This window comes from Solanum verrucosum, unplaced genomic scaffold (genome assembly GCF_900185275.1).
Source record: "Solanum verrucosum unplaced genomic scaffold, falcon-dt-bn FXZP01000276.1, whole genome shotgun sequence".
Taxonomy (NCBI): domain Eukaryota; kingdom Viridiplantae; phylum Streptophyta; class Magnoliopsida; order Solanales; family Solanaceae; genus Solanum; species Solanum verrucosum.
Genome location: NW_026019946.1, coordinates 47,906 through 71,205, shown reverse-complemented (window position 1 = coordinate 71,205; position 23,300 = coordinate 47,906). Strand labels below are relative to the sequence as shown.

The 23,300-nt window shown below is 35.3% G+C and overlaps 6 protein-coding genes across 7 annotated transcripts; 2 read left to right on the top strand and 4 right to left on the bottom strand.

Annotated features, from left to right (window-relative positions):
- Nucleotides 1–30: 30 nt before the first annotated feature.
- LOC125810149 (heavy metal-associated isoprenylated plant protein 47-like) lies at nucleotides 31–479 on the top strand. The gene is made up of 3 exons (XM_049489673.1): nucleotides 31–91; nucleotides 181–259; nucleotides 330–479. Exons 1-3 carry the CDS (start codon nucleotides 86–88, stop codon nucleotides 470–472), a joined length of 228 nt encoding a protein of 75 aa, XP_049345630.1. The 5' UTR covers nucleotides 31–85; the 3' UTR covers nucleotides 473–479.
- Nucleotides 122–2,179, bottom strand: LOC125810051 (uncharacterized). Its single transcript, XM_049489570.1, has 2 exons — nucleotides 573–2,179; nucleotides 122–493 (listed from the first exon to the last, which is right to left on the bottom strand). The coding sequence occupies exon 1, from the start codon at nucleotides 2,145–2,147 to the stop codon at nucleotides 738–740; it is 1,410 nt and encodes a 469-aa protein (XP_049345527.1). The 5' UTR covers nucleotides 2,148–2,179; the 3' UTR covers nucleotides 122–493; nucleotides 573–737.
- Nucleotides 2,180–5,574: 3,395 nt separating this feature from the next.
- LOC125809810 (transcription termination factor MTERF9, chloroplastic) lies at nucleotides 5,575–8,713 on the bottom strand. The gene is made up of 5 exons (XM_049489395.1): nucleotides 8,432–8,713; nucleotides 7,665–7,743; nucleotides 7,507–7,593; nucleotides 6,606–7,300; nucleotides 5,575–5,972 (listed from the first exon to the last, which is right to left on the bottom strand). Exons 1-5 carry the CDS (start codon nucleotides 8,711–8,713, stop codon nucleotides 5,658–5,660), a joined length of 1,458 nt encoding a protein of 485 aa, XP_049345352.1. The 3' UTR covers nucleotides 5,575–5,657.
- Nucleotides 8,714–9,911: 1,198 nt separating this feature from the next.
- Nucleotides 9,912–11,685, top strand: LOC125809732 (uncharacterized). Of its 2 annotated transcripts, none has more exons than XM_049489334.1 (4): nucleotides 9,912–10,150; nucleotides 11,059–11,108; nucleotides 11,192–11,273; nucleotides 11,497–11,685. In XM_049489334.1, exons 1-4 carry the CDS (start codon nucleotides 9,958–9,960, stop codon nucleotides 11,541–11,543), a joined length of 372 nt encoding a protein of 123 aa, XP_049345291.1. In that variant the 5' UTR covers nucleotides 9,912–9,957; the 3' UTR covers nucleotides 11,544–11,685. The 2 variants fall into 2 exon arrangements, with proteins under 2 accessions (XP_049345291.1, XP_049345297.1); XM_049489340.1 differs by having other exon boundaries at nucleotides 9,957–10,152; nucleotides 11,064–11,108.
- Nucleotides 11,686–12,629: 944 nt separating this feature from the next.
- On the bottom strand, nucleotides 12,630–13,982 carry LOC125809799 (uncharacterized). The gene is made up of 2 exons (XM_049489385.1): nucleotides 13,805–13,982; nucleotides 12,630–13,240 (listed from the first exon to the last, which is right to left on the bottom strand). Exons 1-2 carry the CDS (start codon nucleotides 13,980–13,982, stop codon nucleotides 12,630–12,632), a joined length of 789 nt encoding a protein of 262 aa, XP_049345342.1.
- A 2,035-nt stretch (nucleotides 13,983–16,017) lies between these two features.
- Nucleotides 16,018–22,343, bottom strand: LOC125809684 (probable WRKY transcription factor 20). The gene is made up of 6 exons (XM_049489281.1): nucleotides 22,066–22,343; nucleotides 20,914–21,108; nucleotides 19,310–19,859; nucleotides 19,029–19,185; nucleotides 18,805–18,960; nucleotides 16,018–16,781 (listed from the first exon to the last, which is right to left on the bottom strand). Exons 1-6 carry the CDS (start codon nucleotides 22,336–22,338, stop codon nucleotides 16,289–16,291), a joined length of 1,824 nt encoding a protein of 607 aa, XP_049345238.1. The 5' UTR covers nucleotides 22,339–22,343; the 3' UTR covers nucleotides 16,018–16,288.
- Nucleotides 22,344–23,300: the final 957 nt, after the last annotated feature.

Genomic DNA, 23,300 nt, shown 5'->3' with positions numbered 1-23,300 from the left:
TCATATGCCATTACTTGTCCATTGTGTCCACTTCTTTGAGAAACTAGCAACAACCAAAGTTTAGTTCTGTTTCTACTCTTGAGCAATGATGGTAAGACTCTACTACAACTATACAAGTTCATTTTTTCAACAGCTATGCAATTTTAGTTAAGCTGAGACAGTTTACATGCAATACTGCAGCAAAAAATTGTCATAAGAGTACATCATAACTGCAAGAAATGTCAATCAAAAGCCTTGATGATTGCTGCTATGTCAACTGGTACAGCAAATTTCATATAACATTAACTTTGTTTCTTTCCCACCTTCATTTTGCTCTTTGCTTTATGTAGGAGTCAACTCGGTGGCACTAGAAGGGGAGAAGAAAGATAAAGTGGTGATAATAGGAGAAGCAGTAGATGCAGCAGGCATTACCAGTTTATTGAGGAAGAAGGTAGGCCACGCCAGCCTGGAGCTTGTCGATGAAGTCAAGTGAAGAAGAAGTCGGAGAACTGAGCTGCATTCAGAATAGATGTGACGATGAATGTATTTAATTTAAAGCATATATTTGTTATTTAGAAGAAACAAATAAATACCTTCTTTAAATTTCATGATGATTCATCATTGTGTAATATTTTTAACTTCAAGATCAATACTATATATTCCCTTTTGCTTGAATCATTCAAACAAGTTTCAGAGAAGGGAAGAATCAAAAAATGCTTTTAAAAAGATAACTCTAACATTCAAGACAGAATGAGGAGTCAGATAAGAGCAGCAGGGTCCATAGTTAATTGCTCAGTATTCATATGTCTAAGAGATGCAGCCAAATAAGCATCTGAAGCACGAATTTGCGTCAGTCTTTCTTGCATATTCTGGAACGAAGGACTATATAACACATCTGATATTCTATCACCTAGTGATGGATCCTCTGAGAAATTGACCAGAGCTTCTGCAGCATTATCTCTCATTTCCTCCGACTCATCCTGTAACATATCTACTAATCGCGGAATAGCTCCAGAATTTGCAAGAGCAGCTCTATCTGCTTCATTGTAACTCAACTGGGTGATAGCTCCAGAAACCTTTTCCCTGACATCAATGTTTTGGTCTTCCAACAGCTGAACTAGAATAGGAATTGCACCTGAATTTCGCACAACTGATGGCAAATGCTTGTAACCTGCGAGATCCCACAATACATCAGCAGCCGCAGCTTTAGCTTCGGCACTATCTCCTCTTAGGATTCTAACCAAATGTTCAACAATTGCTACACCATTCTCTTCTACCACTGCTAGAATGCAAAAGACATCCTCTGCAATCTCCTTACCCATGGGATCAGTTCCTTGCAGAAGGTCAGCGTAAAGAGGAATCGCTCCAGCACTAGCAAGGGGTCTAATGTAATCAACATGAGATGAGATCACACCAAGTGCATTAGCAGCTACGACTTTAGTTGAAGTATCCCCAACCTGAAGTAGTTCTAGAAGCACTGAAAATGTGCCCGAGTCAACAAGCGTGCGCCTTGCTCTCTTGACCAATCCAAGCAACCCAATTGCCTGAGCAGCTCTACATCTAGATACCATGCTTCCACGTCTAGCAGCTTCAACAAGAAAACAAACACCCCTGGAAATCAAAATGGTCCTCCTAACTTCTCTCAGAAGAGCCAATGCACTGAGAATTTCTAGCAAGTATCGCTTTAGATCATCCGAGCAGGTATTCAACAAATTGAGAATGATTTCCAGCCCACCATGTCTAACTACAATCTCACGGTTATGAGCAGCAAACGTGACACTATTTCTAAGGCATTTCAATAAAACCCTTCGCAAACTCCCATCAGCATGCAATAATAAACTCAAAAGAGAAGGGATGGCACCTGATTCACCAATAAGTACAGCCAATCTTCCTTCCCCTCGACAAGCAACACATTTCAAGCAGTGAGCAGCAGCTTCCTGAATTGAAGGACTCAGATCAGTGGAAGGGATCCCTCTAAGAAGCTCTACAAGGACAGGGATCGTGCGTGCTAAGAGATCCTCAGGCGCGTGTTTCGACAGTTTGGCTAGCTTAGTTGTAGCTTGGACCCATAAAAGCTCATTGTCACATGCAATTGCATTTACATAAAGATCAAATGCTCGTTCCCAATTTATGCCAGGTTTTTCAGTTGTTCTACCAAACTGGGCCATTACAAACTAGGATCCCTTTTATGGTCACTCTGTACACTCTAAGCGCTGTAAACATCAGAGGAAGGAAAATTAACTTCCAAACATACATCGCCATTTGTTGAAAATTATGTTGTAAAAAAGGGCTCACAGAACGCTACATTTAATAGACATAATTGTTTTGCTGAACCTACTTTACCACATATTTAGCACCATAAAGCAGGTGAAGCAGTGTATAATCTATACAAGTTTGAGAACAGCTCGCAAAAATCATATTCAAACACTACTCTAGGTACATTAAAAGAAGGCCATAAGGTAAAAGTACTGCAAACAAACTTCACCATATAAAAGACTGCGACCTCAATCAGGTTATCAAGAACAGACTCATATGGAAGACTAATGAAGTGAGGTTCATTGAGGGCATAAAACCACTGTAGATATCCAAAAGTTACAAACACACATGTTGTCTCTCTTGTACAATATACTAGTGAATGGTATACTTTTTTAATATAACCATGGTGTCCGGGCCAGCTTGATATTTCACGAGATACATGTCACCTCCCACCCGCAACAGGTATCAGACAACTCTATCCACTAAGGCTAGGATAGATGGGAAGAAATCACATAGTATTTTTTGTCTTTGTCGGGATTTGGACCTAAGACCTCATGGTTCTCACCCACTTCATTGACCACCAGGTCACACCCTTAGTTGCCTAGTGAATGGTATACTAAAGCCTTGTCATGGCTATGAAAAATGTCAAAGTAAAAGTTTCCAAGCCTTATCATGGCTGTTTTATCATATCGTATACTATAACCTAATTAGATAGTTCGGGCCAAGGGGAGGTGCCAAGGTGTATGTTATTTGCAAATGACATAGTATTGATTCTAGACAAGTGGCGGAGTTAGCGATAGGCTGAAGGTTTGAAGACAGACCTTGGAGTATAAAGGGTTCAGGTTGAGCAGGACACAAAATACTTGAAGTGAAAGTTAAGTGATGTAACTCACTTGGTAGATGTGGAAGTGAAGATTGATGCACAAGTTTCAAGCATCTTGGGTCAATTGTCCAAGAAATAGGGAGATTGACGATGATGTTACTCATCATATTGCAGCAAGGTGGATGAAATGGAGGCTAACATACGATGTCTTGTGTGATAAGAATGTTCCACCAAGACTCAGCGGTAACTTTTTATATAAAGTAGTTGTTAGACCAACTATGTTGTACGGTGTGGAGCGTTGGCCGATCAAAAACTCGCATGTCCAGAAAATGAAAGTAGCAGAAATGAGAATGTTGAGATGGATATGTGGGTATACAGAGAGAAATATGATTAGGAACAAAGTAGCACCCACCCTCAATTTAGGGCAAAAAGAGTTCACACATTAGCAGGCAAATTCTTTCTATTTTCCTTATACTCAAATCATATTGGCAAAGGGGTTTTACAGGTAATTAACTTAAATTTTGCATAAGAAAGACAAAACTCAAAAAAGACAAGTGAATGAATATGCACATGCCAATAAGTACATGTAGAAGGTGATTAAAAATTAAAACAAACCCTCTTCACTAATTAATGAGTATTTTTTTCTAAAAAGGGTATCAATCAATTTCATTTTACAGCGATTAAGGTAAAAACTTTAGGTACAGTTACATTCATTCATAGAGGAATAATAAGCAAGGAAGCATCAAAATCATACACAATAAAAACAAAAATTCGAATAAAAAGCTTGCCTTTGGGATTTGTGTCAAAGCAATCATCCGTTGTGGAAAACTCACTTTGGAGTTTCAGGAATGTGCAAATGGGAAAAAGGAATATGATAAAGAAGAAGAAGGAAAATTAACAGAAATGATTTGATGGTCTGGTCGGTCTCTCTACTTTTTTGTAGTTTAGATCCAAAATTGATTAAAATGAAGAGCGGTCAAATTTGAAGTGAAAAAGTTGGTAAAATTTATATTTATATTATAATATTTGAATAAAAAAAATTTGAACTTAAAATAGATAGAGATCTGTTTTTTTTTTTTTTTGGCTTTTATGAAGTTCTGCAAAATGTTATATTAAAGAATAAATCATGATTTCAAAATTGATAAAAATTTAAGGATATTTTATTTAAATAAATTATATTAGTTACTTATAACTTAAAATAAGTACTTATAAACATTTTTTTTTTAATTCAAACACTACAAAGTTACTAAAATTTCAATTTCTACGAGGGTGAGTGTCACCCTAAGGAAGTATTATAGAATTTGAAATTCTTTGTATATAATTTTTGGATGCACAAAACAATTCAATAATGAAACAATATTATATTACTTTACTATTATGTAGAAGGGCTGTTAACAACTGTCCATCCATACACTTGCTTTTAATTGAGGATATTTTAGAAATTCAATTCTCTCTATTTAATTTTTTTTTAAGTTTGTTATGTATTTGAAAATTACATAAAAAGTATGATAAATTATATTAGTTACTTATAATTTAAAATATTTAAAAATCATATAAAATGTTTGATTGACTCTCGAAATTTCATTAGCGTCACATAAATTGAGACAACTTATGTATCTAATTTATACTATTGCCCTTTAACCATCGAAGTCTGCACATTCTGTCCATACACATCGAAAGTATGACAAAATGAGTATATTTGAAGTGAAAATACGTTTATTAAACTATTTCTGACAGTACAATAATATAGTTGACCCTTTTCATATATCATGACGTATTTAAATAAAATCGAGCCCTTGAGGATTTTCAACACTCGATGAAACATGGATAATCGAAATGCTTCAATTATCATTTGATTTGCCTTTAAGATAAAATCGAAAAAGTTGAATTTCTGTCATAAGAAATAGAGAGATTAATGAATATAATAACTTGAAAGACCAAAGGATAGAAGCTTTTTACTTAATTTCATTTTACAAGTTTTTGCACTCAGATTATGCACCAGATAAACCACAATTATTTATAAATGTAATAGAGAAGTAGACAATAAACAGACTCCAAAAAGTATTCTTTAACTGAGATTTTCTCACTAAACAAAAGTGTCTCCAAAGCTGCCTTTTAACCATTTGCAGCAAGGTACAAAACTGTAGTACAATGGCCATATATTACAACAGCCAGCAGATGATGTCAAAATTTTGTGCAGTATCTCACAATATACACTGTACCATTATATAATTACACTTACCATAAGTATTTTTAAAAAACGCATGCTTCACCTGAGGCTTGAGAATATATGGTTATGTTTGTGTGGTTTGACTTCAAAACCTCAAAGGTAGTGCAAAAGTCCCACTTCAACTGCTGAAACTGTATGTCTTAACTGTGTTTCCTGCCATGAATCATAAGGATTGAAAGTTATAGAAGATTATTCAGCATCAAGTTAAGAAAAGATAAAAACAGCTTCCGGAAAACATAAATAGAGATGCTTTGCTTACCTGCGTATGTGTATTGATCTTTGACTTTCAACTAAGGGCTATAAATCACAAAATTAGCCTTATAATAAGTATGCAGGGCAGAAGATTGGTGACCAGTGAACTCAAACATATTATCGTCTTTCATATTTTCTGGCAAGTTCCTTTAGAAGCAATCTCTGCCGAAAATCAAGATATTTGTCCACGCTAGTCCTTGCCCACTGCTGACAAAAAGATTCATCAGTTGGGACCAGTGAACTTAATGGAAATGGTCCCTTGGGAGCCCTCTTTAGAGAAACCAAAAACATATGGCGAGGCCTAATTCTCTGATCCAGCGACAAGCTTAGGTACATCGGATATTTAGTTAATGATCGCACTTCATTGCCAAGTTCATTAACCAAGTAGCTGTACTTAGGTTTTAGATTCCCCTCAAGTGATAGAGAGAAGACCTGCATGTAAAGACATTGTGAATATATGTCCATGAAAATATATCAATCTAAAAGAATGAGAAATCTTCAATAGCATTGAAGACTTCCATGCTAGCACAGCTATAATTCTCTGGAGCATAATACATAAACGTCCCCTTCAACTTGGCCTCATATGGTATCTATGCCCTCCAACTTTGGGTATACACTTAAACATGTGTAGAGTTGAACAAATAGACACACATGTCATACTTGACGCCTATGTAGCAATTCACATCCTATATGGCATCCTACATGTATTGTGCCACATAGGACACATGTGTCTACTTGTTCAACTTTATACAAGTTTAAGTATCTACTTGTGCATACCCAAAATTTGAGGACATAACCAAGTTAAAGGGTATATTTATGTATTATGATTTATGCCTTCTCCGTAATGTAATCATTATTTTTATCCGATAGTACTAATTTTAAGTAATAAGTCGGCTATACTCGGAAATCTATTATGAATGAGCAGTAGGTTATGCAAAATAGGAGATAAGATGTAAAACAGCCCATCTCTATGAGAAATTGGCCAGAGCACCATTTTCTAACTTGGTGAGACAACCAACCACGCTCACAAATGAAGATATAAACTGCAGAAGCAATAAAGCTGACCTGTGTAATGCTAGTTAGCACTTTCACTATCTCAGAATTGCGCATTCCGATGCTCCTAAAAAAGTTAATCCGGGGAAGCAATCCATCCTCTATGCTGTAGTGAAGTAATTGAGGATGCTTCCTAACCATTTTGACAATACTATCTCTGGGTGCATTCAATTCTCTGGTGAGAAAATTGAAGCGGGATGTCCATGAAGTGTTAATCCGCTGCACCAGAATTTGAGGGCTTAACTGCACAACTTTAGCCAGGTCATTCTTCTCAATACCAACCTCCTCGAGTAAGTAAGTCACTGTGGGTTTTAATGAATTTTCCACACTATAGGAAAAAAGAGACGGAGTTGCAGTAATTATCTGTCCTATTCTTGAGTCTGGGATACCCAAACTAGTTAAAAATGTGACATGGGATTTCAGATTGTTTTCCACAGTATACTCGAGAAGTTGAGGCTGCCTCAATATTATCTTCCTGATGTCTTTATGTTTGACACCGACACTCAACAAGAACTCCAACCTTTCCTGTGCAGAACTCTTATTTATTTGAAGGGAAGGCATGTGCCTTTCATACATCTGGATGAAGTGAGAGTCCTTAAATCCAAAGGTACTTAGGTAATCAAGAAGTGGATACCATCTCTCATCGAGATCCAGTTCCTCTGCAAGATGACTAAATCTGTCCTTAGCTAAGCTTCCTCTTGCCTCCTACAATGCCACAAGACATGATTTTGCAGCTAACGGATGAAGCAAACTATACAGCTTGACATGCTAACATTTAATACCTTTCTCTGTAATCTGCATGCAAGAAAGTTTAACTAGTCAGTTTACTTGAAGAATTAGCATACCCAATATTTTCTCTTGGGAACTTCCATTATTTATTTTTTTTGTTCTTGTGAACTTTCATCATTTTTATTGCTCGACTTGCCTTGGGTTATCTCAGGAGTTTGCCGCCGGTGTCCCAACTTTGCATTCGATCCTCCTTCTGAATGGTGATGACTGTCTGCATGACACACAATAGCATGTAATTTATGTTCCTTCCCAACCATTAAGATGAAAAAACTGGAAGTATACCTCGTCTGATGTTTGTTGCATTCTGAAACTTCAGGTGTTGCCGATCCTGGGCAGAAACTCTCACATCTAGTGATTCATCCTGGGTGATTAAAACATGGTAATAGAAAAGGAAAAAGAAGGAGCATCAAGTTTTCGTGATTCAAAGAAAAATGGATGGGGAGGAGGAGACTGTAGCATCAGTAACCAAGACTATATAAACCCCAAAAGAACTCAACCAAGATTGTCCAAAAAAGAGTGCTAGTGTAAGCAGAACAATATAAGACAAGCTTTCTCAGCTTGTACTCAAACATTTATCATTGTGAAATTGAAGATAAAACAAAGTGACTATATGCTGCAACAACATAAAAGTGTTATTTGATCTTTTGAAACAAGACGAACAAAAGTATGTGCTACCTGTGGTATCAACACTTGTTCTTTTCTATTAACAATAAAATTCTTTTCATCCTAAGTGATTAATAATTTATGCAACATCATTCAACAACAAGCTAGCTTTACATCATACTAACTAGTGGGGACACCTGACTAAACTTGCCAACGTTATAGGATTCCATATCAATAAATTAAACGCGTTGCAGTCAATTTAGTACAATGAACTAACATAGACAATAAAAATTGTTAACAGAGTATATTTATGTGGTAAGGTTAACATTCAACTGGTGTTCTACTTGTGAAGTTTTTTCAATATTTTCTTAAATGTATCCGCACTAATGAAATTGTACTAATAAAACCCAGGTAAAGTATTAACTTGCGAGGAAATTGAAACTCACATCAGAAGTTGAAATGTCGTCGTCTTCTTCATCTTCAAAACTATCATCATCATCTTCATCGGAGTCAGAGTCATAAGGAGATAACGGCTGGCCATACCTAGACCTTCGCTTAGGCTTGAGAATCTTCGGATTGGTATGAGAAGAAACAACGCAAATTCTACTAAACCTGAAGAAGCAGCTCTTCCGGCTACGGACAGAAGGGGGAAAACTGATATTGAAGAAAATGGAAGTGTGAGAATGGAGTGGGAAGTTGCAGATAATAGAAATAGCTGCTGCTGCCATATTAGTTAGTTAGTGAAAGAAGAAGCAAAAGAAGGAATATACTCTAAAACCCTAAATTTAGAGGATTTGGAAGTATATGGTATTTGTGAGGAAGATATGGTGTTGTGTTGTGGCCATCTTATCTTCACAAAAATGCTTAAGAGGAGAATGGTCCACAGAATGTCTTTACTCCTCGCAACAGTCGCAGTGATTTTTCCGCTTCACAGTTTCTACAGCATTCAGGAAATGTACAAAACTAAATTCAAGTCGCACACAAAGCCTATTTGAAGGTGGCGTTTTCAATAAAAAAAAATTCATACTTAAAATTTAAACACAATACATTTAATTAAGGGTAAAACAATCACACTACCTTAATCCAAGTTGGTAAGGACAATTGTCACCATTTCGAATCATTTCCACATGTGTTTTGTTTTAAATCTCAAATTCTTCTCCATAAAATATAATTTTATATTTTGTAAATAAAAAACACAAAAATCAAGTTGGGCATGAACACATTATTTGTAATATGTGAAAAGATTATATTAAAAAATTATGGTCAAAGTGAATAGATTAACTATTGAAGTGTAAAGAATTATTTTGTGTCATGTGGCATATAGTTAATTCATATTTGAGGAGGTAATTAAGACTTTTCATAATTTAGGTGTACATTTATTAAAGTGTACCAAATTTAAGAGTTCTTTAACAAGTATATTTAAATTTCTTCATCTACGACTGAAAAGCAAAAAAGCAAAATGAAGAGTCAAAGTAAAAAAAATTCAAATACAAATACTAGCAGAAAATATTTTTTAGTATTTGATAACAAGTAAAAAATTATTATATTAAAATTATTTATATATAACCTAACAAAATACTATAAGATGAAAAGTGGGGGCTCATGGGCTGAGTCTGCTGAGATGATCAAAGATGTGTTCAGTGAGTAGAGAGGAGATACTGAATTTGAAATGTCATTTATGAAATCTGTTTCTCACCTTCGTATTGAAAAAATCATTTTTCTCCTTTTTAAGAAACTTATATTTCTAGAGAAAACATTTTTCAAACACATTTTGATTAACACAACTTGAAAAGCATTTTCTAATATCTTTTTTTTTTTAAATTTCTCAACCCCAAAAAAAGAACCAGGAGAGAGCAAGGAACGCAACGTGGAGAGATTAGGGCAAGAATACAAATTTGTGGTTGTTAAACATTTACACCAATTTTACCCCTATAACCAAAAGAAGAATTGTGTGCTCCTTACTCCCTCTCCAATGGCCACTCCATTGGCGCCTCTTCATGGATTCAATTCACCAGCAATTCCATTAAACAAGCAACCTCAGTTTCCTCTTCTTATGAAACGAAACAGGCAATTTAGCAACTCAATCAACGCGGCCTCCACAGATATTATTACTGCAGACCCAACTCAGGTGGAAATCACTTGGCAAATTGTTGCTGGCTCTTTGGGTACTATTTTACCTTCTCAATTTACATGTCTTTCAGTTGTTAATTTTTAGGAAAAATAAATATTTTATGTCTGAATTGACAATCAAAATTAAAAAGGTTTAATTCTCAAAATTTGAAATGTGTCATAGAGCATATGAAGGTCGCAAACAAGGATAGCGGGTTGTCTTGTTACTACTGGTCTATTCTTAGCATTAAACATCGAGTCAGTCATAGTATCAACCTATTCATGTAATTTTTTATTTTTGGTATATGACATTATCTGTGTGATTTATTGTGTTTAGATTACTGCACATTGTTGTTGTTTCAGTTTCTTGTATATATTCTCCGCACTGTTTTGCTATTAGATAGTATTATGTTTATCTTCATTGTCATTTTTTTTACACCATTTTTCTTTTAAGGAAAAAAAGGTAAATATACATTCGAACTATCGTAAATGATTTGCAGATACCCTCAGTCATACTTTTGGGACATTTGTGCCCCTACCGTCCAAAAACGATAGCATATATACCCTTTATACTGACGTACATACACGTGTCATAATCTTATCCACCGATCCGACATTTATTAAATATCGAATCGACGGATAAGATTGTGCCACGTGTCCCTATATAGTCTTCCGTTAGAGTGAAGAACATATATGCTCTAGTTTTTGGACGGTAGGAGCACCAATGTTACAAAAGTATGACGGAGGGTATCTGCATACCATTTAAGATAGTTCAGGGGTATATTTGTCTTTTTTCCCTTTTTTTAATTAGCTTGAATTGAGGGTTTTTCAAAAACAATATCCTAATAAGACATGCGTATATTCTAACCTCTCAAAGCTCCTATGAGATTTCACTGAATATGTTATTGCTATTGTTATTTTTTTTTGGGGGGGATTAGCAAACTAATGAGAACCATTTATGCAGCGGGTGTGACACCATTTGTGGTAGCAGGAGTGGAGTTTAGCAAGAGAATTGTTAAGTACCATTAATGCTAAATTCTATTTAATTTCTTGCATCCCATACTCAAAAATCTGATAAAACTTGTTGGTTTTGCCAGGTAAAACAGAGGAAATGTGAAGTTTGTGGGGGTTCAGGACTTGTTCTTAAGAACAAATTTTACAAGAGATGTCCTAATTGTGGTACTAAGCTATCCTACTCTACTTTATGATATTCAATTTTTCTTCCTTTTTACTCATGACTACAAATTGAATATTTCAAACTAGTAATAGGTCTTAGAACAAATCGCAGCTTTTATAGCAACCAAAATTATAGCTATGAAGTGGAATTATCGAAAATATAGTTATAGAGCATTATTATGTATATTATGTTTGTTGTTTCTAATTTTTTTTAAATGTAAAACAGGGGGATTTCTTCCTTGGCAGTCTTGGAGAAGATTCTTCACTGGTTAATATACAGTACTGTAGTACATTTGTGGAAGCTTCATACCAAGTTTGATGATTCACTCTGTACATCCAATATACATATGTATACTACTTGTAAAATATAAGATTTCGATATAAGTCGTCATGTATACCATGCATATTCTTTTGACTTTGGACTTACTTTTCCATTTAATGGATATGACACATTTTTATATCATAAGTTTAAAAAAAATAAACAAATTGAGGTATATATACACTTTCCCATTAGGAGAGAGGAGTATATTTAGAGGAAAGACATAATACAGTATAAATATATCTTTTAACTTGGTCTTATTTCATATTTATGTCATTCAACTTTGAGTGTGGATAAGTAGGCATTTGAACTTGTATAAAGTTGAACAAGCAGACACATGAGTCATATGTGACATAATACATATAGGACACATAAAATAAAAAATGTCATGTAGGATGTATGTGTCTATTTGTTTATATTTATAAAAGTTTAAGTGTTTACTTGTGCAAAATCAAAGTTAGAGGGCATAAATGTAAATTGAGGCCAACTTAAAGGGCATACTTATGTATGGCATAATACATAAACATGACTCTCAACTTGACTTCAGCTGACAATTATGACATTTAACTTTGAATGTGCACAAATATGCACTTAAACTTGTATAAAATTGAACAAATAAACACATTCGTCCTACATGGTGTCCTACATGTATTATGTCACGTAGAACACGTGTATCTACTTGTTTAATCTTATACAAGTTTAAGTACATGTTTGTGCACATTCAAAGTTAAATGTCATAGTTGTCAGCTGAAGTCAAGTTGAGAGTTATGTTTATGTATTATGCCTAGAGGAAAATATAAATAGTTGAGTGATATTGTGGTCCTAAAATAAAAAAAAAAGGATATATTATGGGACAAATTTCCAAACATAAGTGACTATCTAAGGAATTTACTCCATTTTTAACACATTAAGTAACAACAGAGACATTTTGGATCAAACAACTGATGGTGGAGATATTTCTACATCAAGTTATTAAGAAAAATATATTTTTACTCAATTTCACATAATTTAAGAAAAATCAACTCCACACAAGAATATATTCAGTCTAAAACAATGATGAAGCAAGGGAGTACAGCACTTGAGTCCTTTACAATCAAGTATTGTGACCATGAATGGAGTCCACTTGCAATTGAAATTGAATCATACTCTTCATCAAGTTTTACATCATCCTTTCTTACTACTCTACCAGCAATTGTCCTGCAAACTATCACAGCTCTCTTCACATTCTTTCCCTTAGAGACGCGATTCGCGTGCTCACACGGGACATCACTGTTTGTGTTTAATTGAATTCCATTTTTCGAGTTGTACAAAGTTTTGAAGCTGGATTGAATTAGCCTGCAAACACAACAACTTGGATCTTTGCAGAGTTCATCAGGATTGATTTTCATATGTTTATAACAACAATTCATTGTCGTGACATGAAATTGCAACAATTCATTTCCATCAACTGTGCTTCTTGGATGGTTTTTGTACTGTCCAAATGACCTTTTCTTCACAGTTTCTCTGTATTTTTCAAATTTTTCCAACATATCAATGGTGTTGTTCACCCTTAGAACTTTCTTTATTGTTCGACGTTGCTTTGATGGATTTGTTGTGGATGCTAGAAAAATCTTCTCGATAATATTCCTAGATGGATGTCCAATTTCCAGTTCTGTTGAACCACAAAATCATGTTGTGTTAGAGGGGGAAAAAAAAACAACTCCAAGCTTAACTATGTTGTGTTATATATGGGACATCACTACAGTAAGTAATCAGTGGCGGAGCCAGAATTTTCGATAAGAGGGTTCAAAATCTGAAAAAATAGATACATGAAGTAGCCGAAGGGGGTTCGACATATGCTATATATACCTAAAAAACTATTTTAACCATGTAAATATAATATAATTTACCGCAGAAAGGGATTCGGACGAACCCCTAATTAAAAGGTGGCTCCGCCACTAACAGTAATCAGTGGCGGAGTTAGTATTTATTGAGGGGGTTCAAAAATATCAAGACGTCAAGGGAATTCAATATATATCTATCAAAAATATATTTTACAACTACCGAAAAATAATTTTTTATTTTTTCAAATTTGGTCAAACACTTTAAACTCACTTTTAACTTTCAAGAAACATAGCCAAACAACTACAAATCTTGATGGACAGAGTCACCTGTAATGGTAATAAAAATACTAGAAGGAGAGAGTGAACTAAGAATTGAAAGATAGAAACTTTACCACAAAACCATCTCCATAGAGGTTCCTTGTGTTGAGAAATGGTGCTGAATTCTGGTTTTTCAATGGGAGCATTAGTCTTATGATAACAATGTGTCCTCTCTCTCTGTGGTAAAACATCTGTACTCAGCTTACTACCACATTTGATAGTTTCTGTCACTAACATCCACATAGCATGCATTGAGTGATGTCAGAAAATTGTACTGTATATATAAGTAAAATATTAATTTCTTGAGCATTCTTAACAAAATTTTTGACTTCACTACTGAACTAAAACTTAGAAACATGAACCAAGTAGTGTATGGAGAAGTTGAATATTGTTATTATTATCCAAATAAAGGTAGTGGGAAATATATGTGGAAGATTGCCAAAAGGAGAAAAGAGACAATGATTGAATTTAAGGATTTTGTATTTTTGTATTAAAAGCTCACAAGTAGGTACAATTTAAAAACTCATGCAGGACAACGCAGATTTTGTTGGGGGTATATGACAACTTGAATCACTTCATACATTATCTGATTTCTTTGAAACGAGTGGTCAGGGGCTGATTTAGGAGGTCGAGAGGGTGTTCATCTGAACTCCGTTTAATAAAAATGTACGTATAGATTTTAAATTTCCTAAACACAAGATAAGATGTTGGTATAGTGATTTAATTAGAGATTCAAGATTTATCTCCAAGTTCAACGTTCAAATTTAAGGCACTATATTCTCCTTAAATTAGAACTTGTGGTAGTTATTGCCGAAATTTTATAGAGTAGAGTGAATATGGTCCAAATCTTGAAAAAAGTTTTTCTCGATCACTTCAATGCCTATAATTTGAAAGAAAAAGCATTTGTTCATGCTAGTAGTTATAGTAAGTTGTTTTTTTAAAAAGATTTGAAACATGAAATCATCGACGACATCTATGGAGAAAGATGATGGAACCATTAAAACTAGTAAAATAAAACATGACACCTACTAAAATATGTTAAATTACACTAGTGTAAAAAGGATCTTACAGAGTCAAGATATAGGGTGTGTTTGGTATGAAGGAAAACATTTTCCGGAAAATGTTTTCCAATTTTCTCATGTTTGGTTGGGTTAAATGTTTTAGAAAATGTTTTCCAAATCAACTCATTTTCCTCAGATTTAAGGAAAATGACTTCCCTTCAAAACTTAAGGAAAACATTTTCCAAAACTCTCTTCCAACTTCCAATTAAAAAAAATTGTTGAAAAAATCAATTTATTTTGTTCCTACCCTCAAATCAGCCCCCCAACCAACCCCCCAAAAAAATAATAATTTAAAGCTTGTTTTTAAATTAAATTTTTTTTACCCACCCTCACGCACCTCCTACCCAGCCCCCCACCCACCCCACCCCTACCACCCACCCCCCAAAAAAAAAAAATTAAGTTTGTTTTTAAAAAATATTTTCAACTTCAAAATTTTATTTTTTCACCCAACCCTCGACCTCCCCACCCACCCCCTACCAGCCCCCCACCCCACCCACCCCCTACCATCCCCCATCCCCCCCAAAAAAATTAAGTTTGTTTTTAAAAAATATTTTCAACTTCAAAAATTCAATTTTTCACCCCTACCCTCAACCCACCCCTACCACCCCCCACCCCACCCCCAAAAAAATTTAAGTTTGTTTTTAAAAAATATTTTCAATTTCAAAAATTATTTTCTACCCTAGTAAAAATAAAAGATATTTCTCAAAAAAAAAAAAAATCATTCATAAATCAAACACAAAATCTTTTCTGGAAAATATTTTCTACTCACCAACCAAACATGAGAAAATAAGTCAAAAATCAACTTGTTTTCCAGAAAAACATTTTCTAGGAAAACATTTTCCTTCATACCAAACACACCCATAAACTAAATACATGTAAATTTAGCAGAAGGGTTTATGCGGAGTAATTACGTAGGAAAAGGATACAAGAGCATCAAATTGGAAAAATACAAAAATGCATTTTCATCAGATCCAGATCTTTTCTTTACCTCAGTAAAGAAGGCAGCATGTGTACTAAAGCTCCCGCTATGATAGCACCGAATCCAGGAAGGGATCGAACAAGGGTATATTCTACACAACCTATAGTGGGAAAATACATTTCACACAGGTCTACTACCATATTACAGAAAATACAACATATTCAAGTATCCTATAATTTCCAAAAGGAGCTGATACCTCCAAGTTCTTCACAGCTAGGGCCGAGCAAATTGTGTCTACTGTAAAGCAAATATATTGACGTTCACATCTACTCAGAACATCCATAGTTGTTACATTTTGTAGCATACTGTCGGTATAAAGCAACAGTGATATTAAAGCTAATTACATAATGAACATTTGGTGAACCTGTATCATACAACATATTGGGTTCTCAATTCTGAAGCAAAGTGTATATGCCAACAAGAGATGTAGCCAGCCCTCTGTAATCCCACCAAGAAGCTGAAAAAGAAAACAGATGGAGGCATCTTATTTTTAAGTTTTTGCCTGAAGGAAGAAACATTCACGGCCCCAATAGTATCCTTCCATAGTTTTGAGGACATTGAGCAGATGATTGCAAGGGCAGAGTCTCAAAGCCAGTGCCCTGAACACGATCTTCTATAGTTCCAAACCGGCTCATGCCACCATTTACAATGTTGTAGCATGCCGCAACTGTAGCTGGCTGTACTACCATTATACTAGAACTTGAAACCTGAACTTGGCTATGTACAGTTTCTGCAGGCAGTGTGTGCAGCTGTCCATTGCGCCTATTCTCCATACCATAACCTATACCAACACCTAGATTCAAGCTAACTGACCCATTCTCTTCCGTCCTGACCCTTGAACCCCCAGTTACAGATGCTGATCCTGCCATTTCATGGTTATTAGTCCTGGCTGCTGGTACATCGTGATTGTGTTTCCCCTCATATGTAGTAATTACAGCTTTGGGATCATGGGATGCCCTCTCCACATGTTTCCTGACAGGGCATCCAGCATTGGTGCACTTGTAATAACTCCTACATCACATTCACATGAGCACCATAAAAACATAAGAAACTCATGCCAAGACCAGGTTCATTGTATTTTGGATGTAGACTTTACAGTTTTAGAGGTAAATTGACTATTTTCTATACCTAAAATGATAGCTAAATAATCGCCCTCCTTCCAAAGACTACAAAATTGAAAGAGAGGTCAACAAATCTATGTTCTTTCACCTTCCTGTTTAAAGTACGCCAAATTAATGAAAACATCACCAGGTCCTCCATGCAAAGATATTCAGAAGTTTATCAAAGATTTGATGAATTGTTAGATGCATGATCTCTCTGCCTGCTCGGTCTTCAGTTTAGCGATTTCTACCCATGAAAGCTAATTAAGGGTATTTTGAGTTTCAGAAAGAAAATTTAGGAGATCAGATATACATATTGTGAAAATAGAAAATTTTCAATTGACTTAATACATAATATAGTAGTTATCAATTCCTATGCTAATAAAAAAAGTAAATATTCTATAATTAAATAGAATATCCTGAGGTATCCTATAGAATATATTCTATATGATTTTCTTCATTTAATACAATAGATCTAGGCGTGTATGAATCTAGTCACAAACTACCTTGATATTTTAACACAAAAAAGGTTATATTCACTTGTCCTATATTCCTAATTAAACATTTACCTGAAGATAATCGATCAAGCATGAAAACCATTCACCCTCTACTACTTAGATGTCTCACTAGAAGTTCATTCAGCTCATTCTGAAATGTTTGTTTGATAAGCTGCATATAGAACTCTATGGTCTGCTGCTGAAACAAGGGCATTACAATCACGCCTTTGGCAAATAAATGAAATACTGAGTGGTGCAATTTTCTATATTTTAGAGGCACAAGGTTCAGACGCAGTCATGCAGGTGCATGTTAACCCTTGCTTTACTTCAGCACTTCAAGGGTATGAGAGTTGAACCTAGAACCTCCAAATACTTTAGGCCATTATGGTATTAAGGAGCTCTCCAGAGTACCAACAATTAAATGAGCAGCGAAAAACACAGATTGGATATAAATGGTTACTAAATGACTGTTTCTCTAATGGCAGCTTCACATGCTCTAACTTAACCTACAGGGCATCGAGTGGTAATTAACCTCTCAATCAAATTTTAGCCCAAAAAGTTGTCAAAGTAATACATTCAAGAATGGCACTGCTGCCATTAATCTATCATTAACACTGCCAATTTTCATACGTATTATTAATACTAGGATATGTCTCTCTAACTCCAAGATAGGGGTAAGGTCCGCGTACACTCTGTCCGCCCCAGACCTCACTTTGTTGGCTGGGTATGTTGTTTTGTACTATTAATACTGCGACAAAATAAAAATGGGACTGGATTCAGAACCAAAAAAAATCTAATGGACCAAAATTGAGTGTAAATAATATAACATAAAACATCAAACAAAAAATTAGGTGGAAAAGGGGGTCAGAAGAGACTGCTAGATAGGAAGAGGGAGGGTTGGAGAGCTAAATATGTTCATTCTACATAATAAACTTTATTTGATTTATGAACATGGCTACCAAGCAATGAGAATTGACATATAAATGATTTCAAATCATTTCCCAACAGTTGGTACAGACTCATCTAAGACCTCATTTAGAGAGTCTAATTAGTTGAAAGTGTTAACATTCTAGGCTGATTATGTTACAGACCCAAAACTTTCTGCTATAACACATGACTTCCCAGTTTTTCCAGTTATGGTTGTATGGGATTGTAAATAAGTTTCAGTTCACAGCTTAATAAGACATCACCACTACATCTCATGATTATTCTCATCTCACCCAAAACAATAGTTGGCTATCTATTTCTTTACTTTGCTAAGTAACACTGTTATTGAGAGGGGAACCTATCGAGTCGACTAGAAAGATGGCTTAGAACATTATGGGGAACTCCCCCTAAAAGTATTGATTTACTTTGGACCATAAAATAACTTCTTAACCAGTAACTACCATGAACTTCAGACACTTAGCATTAGATGACACACAATGCTTAAAATACCTGGGATTAGGATTACCACGGACCACCTTTTGACCGTATTTCCGCCACCTGTATCCATCATCCAATATATCAACTTCACTCACAGTTTGAACAACAACGCGTGGTTCACGGATAGGCTTAACAATTGGTGTAATATCCATGCCACCATCCATTTTCCTGCTTAAAGACTCAATTGTAAAACCGGACTACTACACAGGAATAAATTTAGGGCCCTCAGTTTTTACCTTCTTTTTGCAAATGGATCATCCTCGTCCACCTGATCATTAGCACTATGCAACTGAGACACTGTACCTTCAAGACCATCACCACCAGCTTGTCGAGGTGATAGTGGAGTACCGCTGGGCTCAGTGTTACTAGTCTGAGCATTAGTGTTGAATTTGTCTTCAAGAAAAGATAAAACAGAGAGAGGAATAACTCCATATGAGATCAAAGAAGCTTCAATAAAGACTACCATGTCATGCATTGGTTGAGTAGGAAACAACCCGTAAAGAGCAATTCAATTTACCTTCTTGACCAGTTAGGCATGCATCTCTCTCACCTCTGTCTTCTTGGATGGAAGTAAGCGCACCAGGAGTAAACCTACGGCTGGGCTGGGGTTTAGGATGATCATGGGAACCTTTATACACAATCTCTGTTATTTGTCCATCAGGAGAGCGCTCAAATATCTTTTTAACTTCACAGTTTGGGTATGTACATTTGTAGTAGCTCCTTGGGAATTCACTTCCTTTAACAAGTTTCTGGCCATACTTTCTCCAGTTATACCCATCTTCTGATGATCTCTCAGCTGTTACCGATGATACATCTTTATTATCAGCATGTGACCCTTGCGAGCTTGGATTTGATTGACCCCTCTGATTTATTTCCTCATTATCAGTTGCAGCAGCAGAAGTACTAATTGACGAGGCTTCTAAACTAACAGGTGCAGGTAGACTCAGCTCTTTTGAATCAGGCATCTCGCTGTCAACAAGAGCTGAAGGTGCTAATGATTGAGAAAGAGATCGATCTTGAACTTGAATCAGAGGTTCACTTTGCTGTTGGTTGAAACCTGCAGATATCTTCATTACAACAGTGTATTAGGAATTAACTCAATTCAACTCAGCTAAAATAATAATGAAGCTCACATGTTGCTTCTTTAGGTACTAAAAGAAAATAAAAAACTAAATCTGCACGGCCTTCTTATTGTTGTTGGATCCTCTGTCATTAAATCCATAAAATGTAGAAAGAAAGGAAATGCTTCCAAACCCCAAAGCATCAGTCAAGTGAGATGAGCAATTCATCAGAACCACACATCCACTCAAATGTAGAAGAAAACAAATAAAACCAAGAGGAAAAAATTAGCGACATATATGGAAACCAAATACACGATGCAAACAAATCATCATTTTCCTGGCAATGAGTTAACACCTTTTGACTATACTTTTAACAGCTACACTCCATTCTTTTCATTTTATAAAGTCAATCTTCAAATTAATTCATTTAAGGGTCTTGAACTATCAACAAAAGAGATGTAATCACCTTGTTACAAAAACTGAAAACAAACAAACAAAACAAAAGGTGCAATCATTATACCATTTTATTTTTCTGTTAAAGAAAGAATTGACCAAAAACCTACCCTGTTCCCACAACTTTGGTCACAAAGAAGTTATCTCTCACTTGCAGATGCCTTTTGTATGTTTGACAAAAAGATCAACAGAATTACTTTGACTGACATTTCATGTTATAATTACAAGCATACAACAGGCATCAAGTGCAAAGAATTGTGTTATAGTCCTTTTTTTATTGGTAATAGTTGTGTCTCCATCCTTTCACGAATGAGATGCGGTAAGTGAGTGAGTGGGTGTGGGTGTGTGTGTGTGTGAGAGAGAGAGAGAGAGAATTTCAAGAACACCACAGTCAGATTTTTAAGCAAATTTCTGAATCAAGCACAGTTCAATTTAAGGAATGGATTGGCCCATTGAGAAGTTTTAAAGGGGGAAGAGAAAATAACTAATATTCAATAGTGCTCTTGTTGTATTTCCTTGTTTCTAATCTAATTCAAGTATATAGGCTTTGAATAAAACCTAGGTAATTTATTTCCAATATGCCAAGGATAACAGTCAAGGGCATTACCACCGCAGCTTCCTTCGCCAGTGATCCTGATGTAGAACTAGATGCAATAGCAAATTTAAACTCAAATTCGCCGGTCGTTTCACCATATGCATTTCCACTGGAACAGCTTCTCATAAATGAAAAAGCAGCACTCCCACTAGAGCCTTGCATTAGTTGAAATTTGGAGAAGGAACCTGTGGTCGGAGACGGCTCAGCCTGCAGGTTATAAGAAACACTACTCAGTGATCACAATCTCCTTTCCAAAATAGAAGTAGCATCTGAACATAGGATAACCAAAGTGATACAAATTTTCCTCTTTTTCCTCAGCTTCCTCCTCCTTTATAGGGGAAGAAACCTTTTTTTTTTCTTTTCGCTATCTTTCTTTATCAATTATCATTCCATCTCAGTGGCGGGTGAAGATGCTTTCAAGAAAAATAGATGCTACTTATAGTAGTTTCATAGGTGATTCATCACCAGCCACTGAAGTTAGAACCTTTCAATATAAGACTTAAGTGACACATGAGGCACACATGCTTATAATAATCATGCTGGTTAGAATAACAAAAGAATAAATAACTTTCTAATGCCATTATTATGTTCACATTCATATCACCAGTATCTTTTTTCTCTATGGAACCACTTAGTGGTAAGTTGAGCATCTTGCCAAAAGGAAGATTCAACATGTGAAGAAGCACACTGACGGCTATATATGCAGGGGACGGCAGAATATAATTCTACGAAAATCTAGAAGAATAATCATATATCAGCATCCCTAATGTTAGCATCAAAACCTACGGTTGCAAATTTCACAGAAATCCATATATATACACGTATTCCCCAAAATAGCACTCAGGTGGGGAAAAGGAATCAAACAACAAATTGCAATAAAATGAAAACAACCAAACATATAATTAATAGTTCAAAATGTACTTTAAGAAAGCAGCAATCACATCAATAATTCCTCCGGTCCTCCACTCGAGAGTATCAAATAAGGAAAACAATTTGAAGACAGCACAACTATATTACTTTCAAATTAGCAATCAAAATACTAGTTAAGATATCCAATTTCATTTTCTTAACAAACGAAAAGACATCTAGTTAGGTTATCGGATCCCAAATCTGAAAGTGAAATTTCTCAAGTGTAAATTTCATGTGTTGAGATGTAGAACTAACTTTGATGTTAGAAAGAAGAACGGGAGATTCGAGAAAGGATGAAGGACTGAGACCAGGAGGGATGGTGATACATGCGGTGGAGCGAGAGATCGGGAGCTTAGCAGGTGACATGAGCTTGTATTTAGCACCGGTGTTGGATCCAACGGTGGGGGAGAAGGCAGCATCGGAGCTTGCAAATTTGACTTGCTCAGAAGATTCATTGATGGAAGGGAGTGGACATGAGTGGTTGTATTGGTGAGGGTGAGAGTGGGAGTGAGACTGAGAATCTTCCATTGACGGATTCAGAAGAGTTTTTTTTGGAGGTAGGAGGAGACACAGTCAAAAGGGGAGAAATAGGATGGGGATGTGGGGTAGGGTGGGGTAGGGTGGGGTGGGTGGGGATGTGGGGGCATGGAAGGGACAGGGGTTGAGATAAGGCTAAGCTAGGCTAGGGATGACAATGAGACCAGACGACATGGGTGCGTGACCGATTGAGATTAACTCATAATTTTTTTTAAATCGTCTTACATGATAATTTATTACAATTTTTTTCATTTTAAAATCGTCTTGCTCTGTTACATATGTACCTAACTTGCATAAATTTATAGTTTTTTGTTAATTGAGTTTAATATGAAACATAAAATTCATAAAAAAAAAAAAAAAAATCATTTTTCGCCAATTAACATCTCAACAACTAATTAATGGTTTCTAGTTAGCATTTCAACAATTGTTTCTAAATCGCTAATTAATATTTCAACACTAAAAATTTACTGGCTAGATATAGTTTAATTTTTTAAAAAAAAATTAAAGTCAAAGTTTAATATAAAAGGTTTGTATTTTTTATTTTTATTAATTACAAAAATTTAATTTTCTTTGGGTTCTTATTTGGTTATCTTAAACTCGCCCGTCCATATTATCTGTTAAAAATAACTACTTTAACCTGTTCCCTGCTCATCTCATCCCGCATAATATTAAGTCTATCCCACCTTATATAGCTCTAAATTCTTTCCATAACCGCTTTGTCCCGCCCTATTGGCATTCCTACCAACAAGGGTTGAGTGTAGATGAGTAGGAAAAAAACAAATAATTTAAGTAAAAATTGCTACATAATTCTCCTTTAATGTTTTTGAGCTAAAATAAAAAAGAGGGGGTGGGAAAGGATAAATAGGAATAGATTATAAGGCACAAAATTGAACTTCCACTAATAAAGGTGAAAGTTTAGATAGACAACTAAGTTATTAAAAAAAAAAGAAATT

Coding starts and splice junctions, on each gene's coding strand:
- LOC125809732 (XM_049489334.1), top strand. CDS start 9,958: ATGGCCACTCCATTGGCGCCTCTTCATGGATTCAATTCACCAGCAATT. Junction 10,151..11,058: donor AATTGTTGCTGGCTCTTTGG/GTACTATTTTAC, acceptor CCATTTATGCAG/CGGGTGTGACACCATTTGTG. Junction 11,274..11,496: donor CAAGAGATGTCCTAATTGTG/GTACTAAGCTAT, acceptor AATGTAAAACAG/GGGGATTTCTTCCTTGGCAG.
- LOC125810149 (XM_049489673.1), top strand. Junction 260..329: donor GATTGCTGCTATGTCAACTG/GTACAGCAAATT, acceptor TGCTTTATGTAG/GAGTCAACTCGGTGGCACTA.
- LOC125809799 (XM_049489385.1), bottom strand. CDS start 13,982: ATGCATGCTATGTGGATGTTAGTGACAGAAACTATCAAATGTGGTAGT. Junction 13,241..13,804: donor TCTATGGAGATGGTTTTGTG/GTAAAGTTTCTA, acceptor GTGGTTCAACAG/AACTGGAAATTGGACATCCA.
- LOC125809684 (XM_049489281.1), bottom strand. CDS start 22,338: ATGGAAGATTCTCAGTCTCACTCCCACTCTCACCCTCACCAATACAAC. Junction 21,109..22,065: donor TTCTTCTTTCTAACATCAAA/GTTAGTTCTACA, acceptor TATAACCTGCAG/GCTGAGCCGTCTCCGACCAC. Junction 16,782..18,804: donor CGTGGTAATCCTAATCCCAG/GTATTTTAAGCA, acceptor AATGTGATGTAG/GAGTTATTACAAGTGCACCA.
- LOC125809810 (XM_049489395.1), bottom strand. CDS start 8,713: ATGGCAGCAGCAGCTATTTCTATTATCTGCAACTTCCCACTCCATTCT. Junction 7,744..8,431: donor ACGACATTTCAACTTCTGAT/GTGAGTTTCAAT, acceptor TTAATCACCCAG/GATGAATCACTAGATGTGAG. Junction 7,594..7,664: donor TGCAACAAACATCAGACGAG/GTATACTTCCAG, acceptor TGTGTCATGCAG/ACAGTCATCACCATTCAGAA.
- LOC125810051 (XM_049489570.1), bottom strand. CDS start 2,147: ATGGCCCAGTTTGGTAGAACAACTGAAAAACCTGGCATAAATTGGGAA.